The 15507-nt window shown below is 45.4% G+C and overlaps 1 protein-coding gene across 5 annotated transcripts in view; it reads left to right on the plus strand.

Moving 5' to 3' along the window:
• Positions 1-15507, plus strand: part of NTRK3 (neurotrophic receptor tyrosine kinase 3) — a 218397-nt gene that overhangs the window by 158963 nt on the left and 43927 nt on the right. For 4 of the 5 annotated variants that reach the window (XR_012837450.1, XM_075764640.1, XM_075764641.1 and 1 more), the window contains one exon: positions 14865-14995. The exons of the other annotated variant lie outside the window; for it this stretch is intronic. Coding sequence is in view for 3 of the 4 variants with exons in the window: in XM_075764640.1 (XP_075620755.1) it covers positions 14865-14995 (131 nt within the window). In the remaining variant the exon portion in view is untranslated. The remainder of the gene's footprint in view (positions 1-14864; positions 14996-15507) is intronic. 5 annotated transcript variants of the gene reach the window in all.

The raw sequence follows: 15507 nt of genomic DNA on the forward strand, positions 1-15507 counted from the left end.
CTGAGAGACAACGAAACTGGCATCACAGCAAGGAGCTGTTTGGAGTTTCGAGGAGAACAGTGAGCGGGTATGGAGGATATGGAGGAGAAAGTGCTTATCTTGAGAGTGATATATGGAGAACTTAAACTGGCGACAGAGAACAGAAGCCAGCTTGTATCAGCGATAAGAGGAAAGAAGGATTATTAAATATTTTTCATCTGCCAAAATTGCATCCAGCTTTATAGAGGATGAAGAGAAAGATCTCCCCATATCAGTGGCCAGCTGTTCAAGGGCACTGGACAAGGTGAGCATCCTCTACAAATTGAGAGCACATCCCATAATGTACACACCTGTGGGCACGCACACAACACGCCGAGCTCTTCACTGACATTTTAAATTATCTGTTTAAAATGGGGCAGATGGATGAGAGTTGGAAGGTGGTGGACATAACAGGGACAAGAGACAGACCAGTAAGCTTAATGTTTGCTCTGGGAAATTCTTGGAAATCTTCTTAAACTTTAAGGGACGTGGTGGGAGAACACCTGGAAAAGCAATGCTCTGTGAAGGCCAAACTTATGTGGCTTGAAGTAGTGGGAGGTCACACTCAACTAGTCTGCTGGCGTTCCCTGAGGAGCTAACTGCCACTATATATAAGGGAAATTCAGTGGATATAGTACGCTGAGATTTTCAGCAAGTATTTGACAAGGACCAGCACCAGAGATTAATGACTGGGGGTAGAAGCGCTGGTGTAGGATTTAAAATAAGAACCTGCGTAGAAATCTGCCCTGAGAGCATAAGACAGAAAGGAGCTATTGCTAAAAGTGTTTCCAATTGGAAAGAGGTTGAAAGTGATGTGTCCTGGAGGTCAGTCCTAATCATCTCTGTTTTTCATAATGTCTGCTAACGATCCGCAAGGAAACACTGAAAGCAGGAGCCAGAATCATCCCTGCTGTATCACCACAGACGTGAATGATTTTTCACCAGCGCTGACTATGGCTGAGGTCCCAAACATGCCCCGTGCCTCTCCTGATTTGGGAGGTGTTTGAGAGAGGAATCCCAAGCGAGAGAAGAGAACCAGAGAGAGAAAAAGGACCTCTTTGACCCTCCTGCAATACCAGGAGCAGCACTGGGAATATACCTGCACTGGAGGAGACGTGGCATGGGGAGACTGCAATTTATGCAGCAGAGACACAGCGCTAGCTATGAAGAAAGGATAAATGAAGCAAGCTGGACAGCATAGGAATCTTTTCCTGCATTGAACTCCTTCCAGAAATGAAGATGTGATTTTGAACAGCTCGGTAATTATTCTTTCCTTCATTATTTTTTAATTTTGTCTGCTTTCTCTACAATTCCAGTTTCTAGTCTGGAGACCTTGGATGACTTGATGTGAGCTCTGTTTGCAGGAGAATTGCAGCCTGGCTGTCTAAATGCAAGAAGTCTGAGTCAAGTTTTGAACTTTGGGTGCTCATCTGCACTCTGATATTGATCTGGGTAGGTTTGCCCATTACCTACTTGAAAAGTCTCTGCTCTGGTAAAAGGTTAAGGGACTTGATTTAAACTCTGATTGATAAAGAAAAGACATCAAGGTGACCTTTATAATACAAGCTGAATTTGGGGTCACTTCCCAAGCTCAGATTGCAATAATGAAACAGGATTCGCAGGCAGACTGATGGATTAGATTAGTGGAAACTGGCCTCTGGTTTTTCCATGTTACCATCCCAATATCTGATGCTGGCCCTCTAATTAAGACAACATATATACTCTTGTCCAAGACATTTTCCGATGAAATGAGACTCGTCCTAGGCTAGTAAGGAGAAACAGCTAATGGCCTATTGGAGATCTTTCCACCATTATACCCCACTCCATGCTCTGCAGTATCACCCACATATATTCATCTACAAATTGCTATTGCCAGCTTTGGAAGGTCCTTTTTATGCCTCTGCATCCTCAGCTAACTGCAAAACATTATTTCCCTTTCCTTCCTTTCTCAGCAATCTCGCTCATTTTGGTCCCTTCCACTAGCAGTATGTTCTTGCCATAAAATCCAGTATACACATTTAAATTTAAGCTGTTAAGCCATATATGAGAGATATATATATATAAGTATATACATAATCTTGTTTTTGTAGCTGAAGTCCTAGTAGGTTGCCTTCCTCATGTGTCTTGAATACCAACTTAGCAATCATCCAGTCCTCACACATAGTTCGGTTAAAGCTGAACATGCACCTTTTCACCATCTGCAATTAATCATGTCTTCCGAGGCTACCAGCACTGCAGAATGTTTTCTCGAGTCTCACCAGGGTCCTTAAGAAGGATTAACTGGGTATTTTTCCCCTGGTGCAGACACTGATGTTTTGCCACAGGAGAAAACGGTGGGATTTTTTTCTTTTTTTTCCCTCTTGCACGCAGTGAAGTTTGTGATGTTTTTCTGTGAAAATTCACCCCAACCATCTGGCTCATAATGGCATGAGACATCACTAAAAGATGACAGACAGACAAATGGACAAATATACAGTGGCTTATTACCCCATGTTCTCCCCATGCTGGAGAGTGTCAGAGACAATAAACCAAGATGGATTCTCATTTATAATCATAATAAAGGCAGGACATGGCAGGGATACGATAAAGCAGTACCATCAGGGAAGGAAGGGCAGTGTCCTAACAAGAGCATATGGTTCCTTAGGTAGTCCTGAACTCCTGGTGATGAGGGATTTTGAAAGCCTTGCCCAAGGAGAACTTTCTCTGGTTTACTTCTCAGTCCTCAAAGTAGTTTGTTTCTTCCACGGAGAAGAAAGTGGTGTTGGCACGACAGCGCTTCTGCTCAGCCAGCGTCTGTGAAATGAGTTGGATCCCACCATGGAGCAGCTCCAGAGTTGACACATGGCCAGGCTGCTGCCTTCCAGAGGTCCTCTTCTCCAGGATGGACCAAGGGTGGGCTCCTTTCTCTCATCTAGACCCACCCTGCCATTACCCTGCTCATTTTTCAGCAGTGAGGGGGGACCTCAGGGGAAAGGTGGATTTCTCTTTGTGTGAAGCATCACAGGAGCACCAGTCAAATATTCACTACATCGTACTTGTGACTCGGACATAGACCAAAGGAGTACAGGAAGCCCCAACTATGCATAGAACTGGAGAGCTAGACAAGGACCAGCTGCTATCACCATCAGATTAGCTAATTCCTTTGTATGATCCGTCCTGCTCTTTATTCCTCTCTGCATAATTTGCTGCCTCATAACAATTGCCGAAATCACCCAAACCACAGTAATTTTAGAGCCCAGCAGGCAGAGCTGTCTCACATTACTCCTCCTTCAGTGGTTTCCTTCTGCAGGAGAAGCTGGCAAGATGAAAAAAGGGATGGGGTTGTGCAAACAGAACAAGTAGGGAGAAAGCCAAGGAAACCTCAGGCAAAACCAAAGACGGAGCAAGGTCCATTTGGGGTGTTAGGAAAACATGAGTCCGAGGGAACACCTCATCAAGCCATAGACATTAAGTGCACCTCCTGTGTCAGTCCGGTGAGAAAGGGGGTCGGCGGAGGTGGGAAGCAAGGGAAGAGATGGAAATTGGGCAAATTGGAGAGAGGCTGTCTAATGAAATCATAACTTTAGCCTGAGATCTATCTTTCAACACCTCATGTTTTTACTCCATATGGCCTCACTTCTGGAATTTTCTTGTTCCATGAGTTTAATAACCACCAAAGGAAGTTGTTGGTGGGAGAATGACTGGGCATGGGACAAGAAAAGACATAGATACTCAGAGATCACAGAAGCAAAACAAAGGGGTGGGGTGGGAGGAAGAAGAAGATGCTATGTTTTGTCCAAAATTGTCCTTTTCCTTTGTGATGAAGGTGAGGCTAGCAACAATCAGAAGCATTTCCAGAAGCCTGGAGCTCTAGCTGGAAAATGCAGAAGACCAGGCCCTCTCAACAAATTTCCTGCTGTGAGACGGTCCAGAAATTCTGTCACAACAGATTTTTCTGAAAGTCTTTTTGCACTTCCACATCTGGAGAGAACTGCACTTCTTCTAAAAATGCTTCTTCATTTCGCACCCAACTTTGGGGCCAGTTCTTACTCTGTTCAGAGTGGGTTCTGCACTAGGGATGACAGCTGTACTTTGGCACTTGAACCACTTCCAAAACCATACCTCTTCCTTTAATGCCACCCTTCTAAAAGTCACATAGTCCCCAGAACTTGTTCAATATATCTGGAATTTTTTTTTATCATTTATGGTGGGCGCACATTAAGATCAGAAGCCATTAGGAAGACAATGACAGCAGAATCAGACTAGGCAGAAGCAGCATGCACCTGTGCCTAGATCCTTCAAACCATGGATCAGGCCATAGACTGAACAACATTGAAGCAGTATCAAACCCCTGTAAATCTTCAAAATTGCAAGGAAAAGCTTAACGCTGTGACCTGAACCCAGTGCTGCAATATCTACCTGGGTATGCAAGCAACTGCAGCATGGCTCTGAGGTTGACTGATGGAGCTGGGGTGGCACTAGCAGGAGCTGGCTGGTGAGGCCAAAAAGGGCAATAGACTGACCATGGGACATCTGTTGGTCAGAGACGTACCCTGCTGTGGGGTAAGTACTAGCTGGGCTGAGGTCTCCTGTTACTTGTTGGAGGTAGTACTGGGTGCTAGCAGTGGTGATGCACAGCACACTTTCGTGTCTGCCTGTCACCCCAGGTAGGGACTGCAGTCTAACCAAGGCTGCTGCAAAGATGAGGGAGTTTTTTGTTGCTGCTCCCAAATTAAGGAGTGGGAGGAAGACCCAGCACCGGGATGAGGGTTGGGAGAAAGGCTTATGTCGTGGCATCAGCCAATTAACCCAGCCCTGAGTGACATCCTCCTGCTGGGATGTGACGGGGGTGCCAAAACCCAGAGGGCAGCAAAGGCGAAAGCTCAGGCTGAGTTTACCGAGAGCAAACTCCTTCCTACAAAGGACCCGGCAGCTCTTTTCTGGCCTTGCAACAGCTCAGCATGATTCACATGCAGCAAGAAGGCTGTGTCAGCTACTGGAGTTGGTCCCCATCTCTCTGCAGTGGAGCTTTGACTGGGGAAATAGGAGGCTCGACGCTGGCTGCAAGCAGGCGCTGCCAGGCTTCTGGCCCTGCTGGAGCAGGCAGCCATGGCAGTGAACTCACAGGCTGGGGGAGCCGATAGCCAAGAGCCTCTGAGACCTTGGAGGCAGAAGGTAAGCCTCTGCGTTCCTGCTGGGAGACAGTCTCAAAGCTGCAAGGCTGCTGCTGAGTCCCGGTCGCTTCCAGCTTTCTTGTGATTATCCATCTCGGCAATAGGATGCTGTTAAGTGTCTGATTACTGTGTTGTTAAAGCCTTAAGCCTGAAATCTGACTACTGCGTGGTCCCTCGAGGGGCAGCCAATCCTCCTCCATCCCTCCACCAGTAATCCCTCCTTTCCCTTGGAAAAATAATAAAAAAGAAAGACGAGTGATATCTGTCTGCAGCAGCGCTTTCCAATCAAGTGAAAACTAGCTGGAAAATCAAATCAGCCGGTAAGTTCCTGCAAAACACAACTCTATCTCTTTAAAATCTCCTCTTTTGAAGGGATGAACTGAACAGCAATAGCTGCTGATGTAAAACAAACCATTATTCCTCCTATCTCCTCTCCAAGCCCCTTCCCTGCAGACGCATGAGTCTGAGGGAGGCAGATGCTCTCTGAAGACTATTTTCCTCCGTTAAATAAATTCACTTTCAAATAATGTGTAATTAAATGTGTGGTATTGAATTAATGTTTTATTCTGAGTGCTCTGGCAGCACGGGACCTAGGGGCCTGGCTGGTGGAAAGAAAACACGTTCACCAGAAAGACTCCTTTATCCTCTCTCTTTCACTTTTCCTTCCACCCTGCCAAGAATCCCAATCCCTGTTTCCAAGAGCTGCTGGAGTGTACCAGTGAGTCGGTGAGGACGATGTTTTGTGTAAGGACCCTTTTATGATATGTTGCCATGGGGCTCTTGGGCATTTCACCCAATGCAAAGACCTCTGCAGCCCACTCCGGTCCCTCCTCTACCTGTCTCCTGATGGGCTTAGTCTTCCTCCTCAGAAGAGCCCAGTTGTGCAGTTAACCCTCGTATACAAAAGGCAGAGCTCGAGCATCCCCTTGGGATGTGAAGTTGGTGCTGGATGTCTAAGGAGACAGACTGCTGGAGCTGGAGAGACAGTTTGGCTTTGAAGCCTAGTGTCAGCCAGAAATTATTTGAGAAAGTGCAGGAGATGATGGGAATCATTTGTTGGTTTTGAAGTCTTTTGTCTGGAATGTTAATAAGGTTTTGGTCCCATCAGCAGTGTTTCGTGTTCCCCTGGGAGCCAGCTGAGGAGGAGTTGGTGCACACAGAGGTAGGGGCAGGCATGGCGTGAACCTGTACCCAGGCTTTGTAGAGGTGACAGCAACAAGGGGGACCAAGGTGTCTGTCCTAGCCTGAGGGGATTTTGACATGTGCCTTGGGCACAAAGAGGTTGGGTAGAGGCAGAAACTGGGTCGGGGAACAACTGGGAACCCGCTTACAGACGTGACCCTGACCACAGCAGCTGCAAGCATTAGATTTCTTTTGGGAAGTCTTCCAGGTCTCCGTACTAAAGGACATTTTAACCATTGACAACAGCATTGGTGAAGGGATTTACCTTGTTGGATCAAGGAAGGGTCCTGTTGATATGATGAGCTCTTGCTTGAATAACTTCAATAAGTTGCAAATTTGTGGAAGGAGGAGGAGGTGGATGCTGTCTTAAAGGCCAGAGCTCGCTGCTGTGCAAGGCAGCCGGAGGCTTCCTTTCTTTGTTACTGTAGTCATTGTCAAACATTTGCTGGGAGTGATGCTTCCTCTTGCTGTAGCTCCTTTGCTTTGGGATCTCCTCAGGGGGGCTGTGCTTCTGCAGGACTATGTGGTGTTGTGCATCCCAGTTGAGACTGCTCAGCACCTGGTAGCCATGGGGCACCTTATATTGCTTTCTTCATAAAATAATTACTGAGTGGTTAGTACTCAGATTTATAGGACTGAAATGGATGAGAAGAGCTTGAAATTATTTTTTGTTTTTACAGGACTGTCAGGTGGTTTAAGCTGGGACAGAAGTTTTTGCTTAAAAAGTGTTTGTGGGGTGATGTTAAGCACGTTCTAACATTATGATTTTTTTGAATTTTTTTCCTGAAGAAAATGAGAGCTTGCTTTGGTTTGGGTTTAAACTTTGCAGGTATGTCACACCAGGTAATGTCACCAGCTTCCAAATGGTTCTCAGGGTGATATGGTGAGGGAGTCTGGCTGGCTCTGGGCTTGCATCTGATGAGTTGTTGGTGTAAGGGGCGATTGTGCTTTGCCTTTCTGGCAGCTCCTTTACACGTGCGTGCGCACACACACACACACTCCCTTTACACTTACTTGCTCCAAGAGCGTTATACATGTAGACTGTCGTTGGCGGTTGCTGTGTGGCTGATGTTGGAGCTGGTGCTGCTGTGGAGATGTTGGAGCTGGTGCTGCAGCGGACATGCAGCAGCTCAGGTTACGGCAGCTCAGCGGGTGCTAATCCAGTCGTGCCGTGCCACTAATCAAACCACTCTGTGGAGCTTGAGGGCTGTTTTTCAGAAACGCGGCTCTCCCTCGAATTGAGGTGGGCTGGAGTTAGCTGACGACTGAAGGACATCCCTTTGGGTCAGGGCTTCCTCTCCACCTGCTATTGCAACAACAAAAGCCAGAGGAGCTGGTGATGTCGTGATTGCTAGAGGTATGCTTGGAAGTGGTGGATGTAAGGTATTTTCAAAGCATCAGAGATCTGGCTTGCAGAGGTTGCTCTTCTATTCTTGTGTTTTCTTGAGCTTGATTACACTGACTGTCAGCTCCTGTGCAGGTTGGTATTCCTGGATAATTTTTTTTAGCCCAGATTATCCAGCAGACCTGCTATTTTTTTACCAAAGTCTATTCAGCAGGATGTAGTGCATTATCTCCAGGTCTGCTGGGTCAGCAGGGCCATGATGCCTTCTTCACATCTGGGATCTGCACTCGTGCCTTGCAGTTGCTCCCAAGGAATGAAGGGTATGGTAAGAAAACACAAAGAACTGCAGAAATAAAGTAGTGATCTTTTAAAGTCTTTATGAAGGAGTGTGATCATGACTGTTTGATAATGTAATATATAGTCAGGCACCAGGGGCTGCCTGGAAGCAAGTTGCCAGCATCTTGGTAAGGTACAAGAGATGAGAAACAGTCTGAAAAGAAGCTTTGAAGCAAATGACATATACTGGTTTGCTGGAAATTGAAAAACCTGAGAAGGGATGTAAAGAGAGGGGTATCACAGCAAAAGGGAGAGCATCCTTTGCCTTTCAGGTTGTTTCCATCAAGGCCGAAGGAGAGATGGATGGAAGATGTAAGATAAATCTCTCTATATATATTTTTGCTTGTGTGAACACACACAAATGGCTATGAGAATTGTCATGCAGAATTAGTAAGATTTAAATGCTGCTCCCAAAATGAAGAGAAAGGTCTGAGTGAGGTGGTCTTGTCCACAGGGCCTGCAAAGAAGGGGGTGGGAAGGACCTTGGTGCACCCACCTGTTGGAGCCCAGATGGCTCAGCCAAGGACTGTGCCAGCTCCACCAAGTTCCCAGAGGTTCAGATATGCTTTACATAAACCTCCATGATTTGGGGTCTTTTTGAAAGGACTGTCAGAGCTGCTTGGTGCTTATAATCACAGCTCTTTTATATCTGAGTCCTTGAAGGGCGCCTTAACAGAGGAACTTGGCAAAGAACCAGCATCTGGGCACAGCGCCGAGCTGCCGAAGTGTGTATCTGGGCCTTTTCCCAGAGGTGGCTCATGTCAGAGCTGGGAGAGAAGCCACCAGAGGTGGAGGGCTACCTACTTGGAGTCCATACGGAGATAAGAAACAGCCTGTTTATGTCTCCATTTTTTTAAATGATGTGGGACTGATCCTCCCTTTGTTTACATATACTTCACAGCAGTCCACGATTCAAATCAATATCCTTCATTGACTTTGATGGATTTGCACCACGCCAGGAGGGAGACTCAGACTCTGTGCAGCTAGCCCATGCATTATCTTCTCTCACTGTGAGACAAGTCTGTGAGAGAATGACTTATCAGTCCTCCAGTGGCAAGGCTTTTTGATCTGGTCCTACCTGATCTGCACACTTTGCTCTGATCAGGTACATCGGGTACAACTCATCAGCGTGGTTGGTTGACATCCAGGTTGCAACTGACTGCCTGACATGAAAGGGAATCTGGTAGTTACATGTCTTAATGACAAGATTTCCAGTGTAAATTGTAAGCTTTGTTTATTTGATTTTAATTGTCACAGAGCAGGGAAGTTATGCAGGGTTTATTCACAAGAATTATTTTAGCAATGAGTCAAGAATGAAGTGAATGAATCATACTGACTAACTGAGAACTCTGCTACCTTTTTGTGGACAACTTATGTATAAAGGAAAAAGAGACAATTCTTTGGCATAAATTAGTTGCTACAGCAAATGACTCAGCCACTACTGAAAAATGTAATTGTTGTTATCATTTATAAAGTGCTGTTGATGCAAATGAGGCTTTAGAAGCTTATGAAAATCAAGGCCATTAGAACAAGATCCCAGGATCAGACTCACATCAGGATATCCTAGAAACACGTCTAAAAGAAGTCAGTTTTAAACCAGGGGTTGAACAGCAAGGGGGGCAAGAAATACAGAAGAAGAAAAAGAGAAGAAATGCCATGATGTGACAAAGCTAAGGGAAGGAGGAGCTAGTGATGGAGAAGTGCAGGAAAGGACCTACCTCTAGGAAAAATAGGGCATGTGTCTGGAGGAGAAGAAACTGGTAGAAAATTGTTATTGGTCTTTTCTAGGCTAGAAGAGAAAGCTGCTGATAAAGACGGTGGCAAAAGTAAAAGGAAAAATTTCTGTAATTTTGCTGTTTCCCCGTGAGCTACATGTTGTTCGTGAATTGAGAGTCCAAGAACAGGAAACCCACTAGAAATACGGCAACCAGACAGACTGCTGTTTGGGAGTTTGAAAGAAGGAGATGTGAGGAATTAATTTCAGACCTGGTGTAAATGATCCAGCTGAATAAGTAGTTTTGCATTTTGCTGTAACTTAAGCACTGGCACCATTCATGGTTTACTCTGTTTGGAGTTTGATGTGTCCATTTACCTCCCATTGTAGTCATCTGTGTCCAAACACAATCATGTACATCCAGGTTTCAAGAGTATTATCAAACCATGGTTTTAAGGATGCTGGCTGTGATGGGAATCTGAAATGCAGAATTTGCAGTGTCACTGAACCCATCTCTTCTTCAGCTGACCCCCAGGACTGATTTGGAAATGAGACAGTAATTGGAAAATTAGATTCATGAAATGTACCCATGCAACTTCCCGATTTCTGCTCATGTGATTGAAATGTGGTTGTTATCAGAAAAGGGGTGTTTTCGTTGCACACAGTCTGCTACCAGTTTTATATGCTCTACTTGGGATTTGGAGGTTGAGTCAGGGTCTTTTTGCCTTGACCTTGTCACAAGCAAGAGAGATTCTGCAATATGAGTGTAAAAGATGGGCAAAGAGTCATTGAATCAGTGATTTAAGCAAAAAAGTTCTGGCTTTTCCAGGCTCTATCCCAGGGGCCAGTGCAGAAGTGACCCATCAGGACATGGTAGATTGACGTATGAGAAAAACAGAATTAATCTTGTTCCCTCTTCTTCTTCCCCTGTATCCCATGGCTGTGCTGGGTTCACAAGGTTAGCAAACTAGAATATGTTTGTGTCAAGGAGAGGAGCCGACATGAGTAGGGGACACATAGGAGCAAATACGGGGAGGAAGAAGTTGCTGGTTTTAGACAGCCACTTTTCTGACTGGGTGCACTTTAAGCACAGATCAAGTCAGTCCTGCAAAAGGTTCAGAGGAGGTTAGGTAAGATCCCATCGCAGACCCAAAGCCGCAACCCTTCTACCTTGGCTCTTCTAAAGAAAAGGAAAGATTTCTGCTCTGGAAGCAATTTGTAAAGGTGAGTGCAGTGTTCCAGACTTACCCTCTTGTTAATGCTCTAGCTTACCCACGTGCTACCATCATTGAACTGAAGTCATGGGGCATTTCCAACCAGCTGCAGGTCAGGTGTTTTCTGATGTAGTTCATGTGTTATTCAGAACAACAGTGAAGGCAAGAGCTTGAAACATGTTCTCTGTGCCTTAAATCTTGATGGACAAGAAGGAAAGTGATGGATCTGCCCAACTCTCCTTCTGTGTCATGCAACAACATAGTAATCCCAAAACAAGGACTGCAAGATGTTTCATTAAACTGGAATTACTTCAGTGTTGTGCGCTCATGTCCTTACTGTAGATACAGCACAGCCTTGAGTGAGTTCCCATCATACTGTCAAGTCTGGTTATTTTCCTGTCAGGTCTTGCTGTGGCTCCTGCATAGGTTCTTCTTTTGAATTGTCTTGTTGGCTTGTTTTTATAAGTTAATGGTATGGGGGGCGGGGGGGGGGGGGAGAAAAAAAAAGAGAGTGGTACTTGTGGGAAGACAGTTTGCATACACCTTGTCGGCAGGGCTGACTGCAACAGAGCCGAGACAGATTAGCACACCACTGCCTGCCTAAAACAAATAAACACCAGCTGTTTATCAGACAGGGCTCAGCTTTCTCCAGGAGGAGGTAAACACATTTATGCAGATGAACCTCCCAGGTGCCCTTGCAGCACAGCATCTTTCATGGCTACTCGGCCTTCCTTATGAGTTACAGCCAGGACAGATGAGCAGAGAGATGCAAGGTTAGCACAATAACACAGCCATTCGCATAGTGCCAGGGCGGTTTGTCATTGCTTTATGTTTAAAGCCCATATTTAATAGCAATGTAGAATTAATCATAGTGCTGATCTCACTGTGAATGGAAGAATTTGATGTAAACTTCAGTATTTTAAGCCTATAGCATGTGAAAAAGCAATTTATTATAACTCACTTATTATTCCATTTGTGCCTAAAATACTGTGAAGCAAAATTTATGGCCATTTGAGGTTGAGAGAAATTGTGATCAGCAAAAGTACTTTTCTAACTCTACATTAAGATTGTCCAGTTGCTGTCAAACTGCTTCACTTCATGAACCCTTTTTTTTTATATAACCATCCAAGTTAAAGTTTACTTTAAATCCAGCAGTGCTACGTGAGTGCACTACCTCAAAAAGATTGCTCCTCCCTCAGTTCAACTCTGTCTGCCACAATATCTCCTTTAATTCTTCATATAAATTTTCCCTGAAGCTTCTCAGGTGACCCTAACAACTTGCTGCAAAATCTGGTCTTGAAGACAGATGGGATATTATTTTAATAATATAGACATAATTACACAGTCTGGATGCTGGCTTTCAGAACTGTCTGATCATTTATTAAGATGTTGTTGGGAGGAAAAATTGGGAGCTGAAAATTTTGGGCAAGACCCTGGGGAGTTCAGAATGAGAGGTTTGCTTCAGTTCTCATGGTGTTACCACTTATTCATCAGAAGTGTAAATAACCTCAAATAGTATTGCTGATTATTCTGAGACAGTTTTCTTTTTAACTTTATCTGACACCAAATGGGGCAATCGGATTGCAATTGCTACATTTCTGTTGGGATTCTGAGGTTTTTAAAGTGTCCTTGGGCTCCTCTTAATACAAGATCATTTCCCTGCAGCTTTCTTGACTGCTGCTATTCAGGAGACCAAGAATGCAAATACATGGTTTGTCAATACAGTAAATCCTAGGTACTGTAGTGATGAGTGCTATAGAAATGCTTGCCAAGAGAAAGAAGAAAAAAAACCTTTTTCCTCTACTCTATTAAGTAAAATGGTGCTATTTGAGCTTTTCTTAGATTAGGACTTTCCTCACCCAAGTGCATCACTTAACATTTCAACACATAATATTTCAGATTTCTCAAGGTACTCTTTAAACACTCAACTAAACCAGGTGGAGAAGGCAAAGTCCACATGTGATTTGTTCTCCCTGGCTGTCACTGCAGATTTAAAACTGAAGTCATTTTGGTTGTGCCTACCATCCTGTGCCTTAATGTTACTAATATTATTAATATTGGTAACTAACAGTTTTCAGTCTATTGAACGATTAATGAAAAGGTCAACAGGAATTCTCTATAGAGGCATCGTTCATTACAAGGTCCATTGCTTATGCAATCTCACAGCATCCATCTTCCCAAACAAGCAAAAGGGCCAGAGATGGCAGCTCCTTAAGCCTGCCTGTGAGCTCCTAATTTAAAAGCTTAATTGTATGAAAGACATTAGGATGTTAGTATTCCAATCCATTGGGTTTCTGATGCATGAAGTGGAACCTATGTTGTTGTGGAGCATATGCTCCCTTGGGTGGATGCAGGTGCCTACTTGGGAGCCTGGGTGGTAGGAGCTGGTGGAAATTATGATGCTTCCCTGCAGGCAGTTTGAAAGCTGGTGTTAGTCACCTCCACCTCCTGCATCTGCAGTGCTGCAAGGGAAATGCATCTGAGCTAAGAGGTGCATACCTGTACAGCTCCTGTGGCACATGGAAGAGATGGAAAAAACTCAAAAGCTGTCCAGTTTGTGAGCAAACAGATGCAGGGTCAAGTTATGAACGCCCCTGGGTAGGAATGGAAAGAGAGCACTGTTCCATCTAATGCCTCTGCTTGAGGAGATCTCTAGTGCATCAGCTCTTGCTCACCAAGCACTGGAGAAGAGTGTATAGCTCTCACTGCCCTGCCATGACCATCAGGCTGAAGCTGGAGGTGGTCTGTGGTGCCACAGTTCTCAAAGGGAGGCAGCAAGTTCCAGCGAAAGGCAGTTTAGAGAGATGAAGTTTTGGGTACTGTGCCTCCAGACAATGCTCTTCTTTGTATTGCCAGAGGAGCTGTATGGGCACTGTGATGCCAGAAAGTTGCTTAGAGCTTTGGCAGAAAGTAGCTGTGTCCTAGTGTCATGCTCAAAAGAGCGTATGGAGACCCCCAAGCTCTTCCAGCAACCTGTGACATTTAATCATGACCCAGCATATGTGGAGATCCTGCTAGTCGCTTATCTACCCTTCTAGGTGCCTAGTGCCTGGGTAGATCTAGCGCTTATGATTGACCCTGTTAGTTGAGCAGACCAACCTTCATAGTCCTCTGTACCTTTGTTAAATTAGTAGCTACTGCTCTTTTGATTCTTCCTGAAACCTCGGTTGCTATTCTCTGTCAGTCCTCACCATCCTAAATGTCAGTGGAAAGGATCATTGAAACTAATGGGTTGAGTTTGTCTGTTGTGCCGGTGACTTTATCCTGGGATGACTTTGTTTCTGAGGGAACAGTCACGCAGGAGATGGCTGCAGGGTCAGAGTTTTGCTACGAGGCGGCACTTGGCATTTCCGACCAGCTCCTGCTAGTGCCTGAAGGTGCGTGAGGGTCAGTGGTCCTCCCCCCTTTAGGAATGCTTTGACTTGCCAAGGCTCAGCCTCAAAAATCTGCCTGATTTTGGGTTTAAGCTGATTCAAATTGAAACGCAATATTCAACAGAACCTTCTCATCTCGCCTGGCCTGGCATCAGAGGTATGTGACCTTTGCTATGCCTCGCAGGAGATGAATTATTTCCAGGATCATTCCAAAGAGATTCAGGTCTTTGTAGCAGATTTTGCCCCAAAGGTTCCTCTCCCGGAGGACAAACTTGCCCCGAGCTTGTAGTAAAAACGTGATAAACCTCAAGTACTTTCCTTGCAGATGTGTTGCATGAGACTAGCTCCATCCCAGAGATGACTGCGTTCTGTGGGTGGGTAAACAGATCCCTGTAGATATTTTTGCAAAGCAATTTCAGATCCTTTGCAGCTTGCTAGAAAATTGAATTAGTTGTTTTCCATTCCCTGAATTAACCCTAATTCATTCTTCCCTCAACCCTCTCCCTCTTCCTCCCCTCCCTCCAACAGATGTCCAGCATATTAAGAGGAGAGATATCGTTTTGAAGAGGGAGCTGGGAGAAGGTGCCTTTGGGAAGGTGTTCTTGGCCGAGTGTTACAACCTCAGCCCCACCAACGACAAAATGCTGGTGGCAGTGAAGGTAAATCCCAAGGGCGACTGGCAGAGAGTAGGGCTGGGACTGGCCGGCGAAGCGAGGCTGGATGAGCCTGCGTGGGAAAGGGAAGCAGGGGAGGGCTGGGGGCCTGGGGGGAGATTTATCTGATGCCGGAGATTGTGGTAAATCCACTTAGTCACACAAAGTTTCAGTGTTTCGCTTCAAGGTCGTCTATTCTTGCCAATGCCAAAGCCCCTCTTCCTGCCGATGTGGCCAGGACACAGATGAGGAGGCGAAGCTGGTCTGGATGCTGTAAGCTCCTGTGCAGCTGCAGCAGTGCAGCGTGGAGCCCACCTTCCTTCTGCGAGGGACCTGGGCTCTTCTTTATCCGGATTTTATCTCTCTGTGGAACAGGCAGAAGCTGAAGCAAAAAAAGACCTCAGCAAAAATGAGCGCTTAAAAGCTAAGCACAACTAACCAATTTGCTGGGATCAATTTGCTGCAAGATAGGCAAAGCAACCCAGCTCGACTCCACTCAGCTCCTGCTTGTCTAGCCA

Source organism: Balearica regulorum, chromosome 12 (assembly GCF_011004875.1).
Source record: "Balearica regulorum gibbericeps isolate bBalReg1 chromosome 12, bBalReg1.pri, whole genome shotgun sequence".
Classification (NCBI taxonomy): domain Eukaryota; kingdom Metazoa; phylum Chordata; class Aves; order Gruiformes; family Gruidae; genus Balearica; species Balearica regulorum.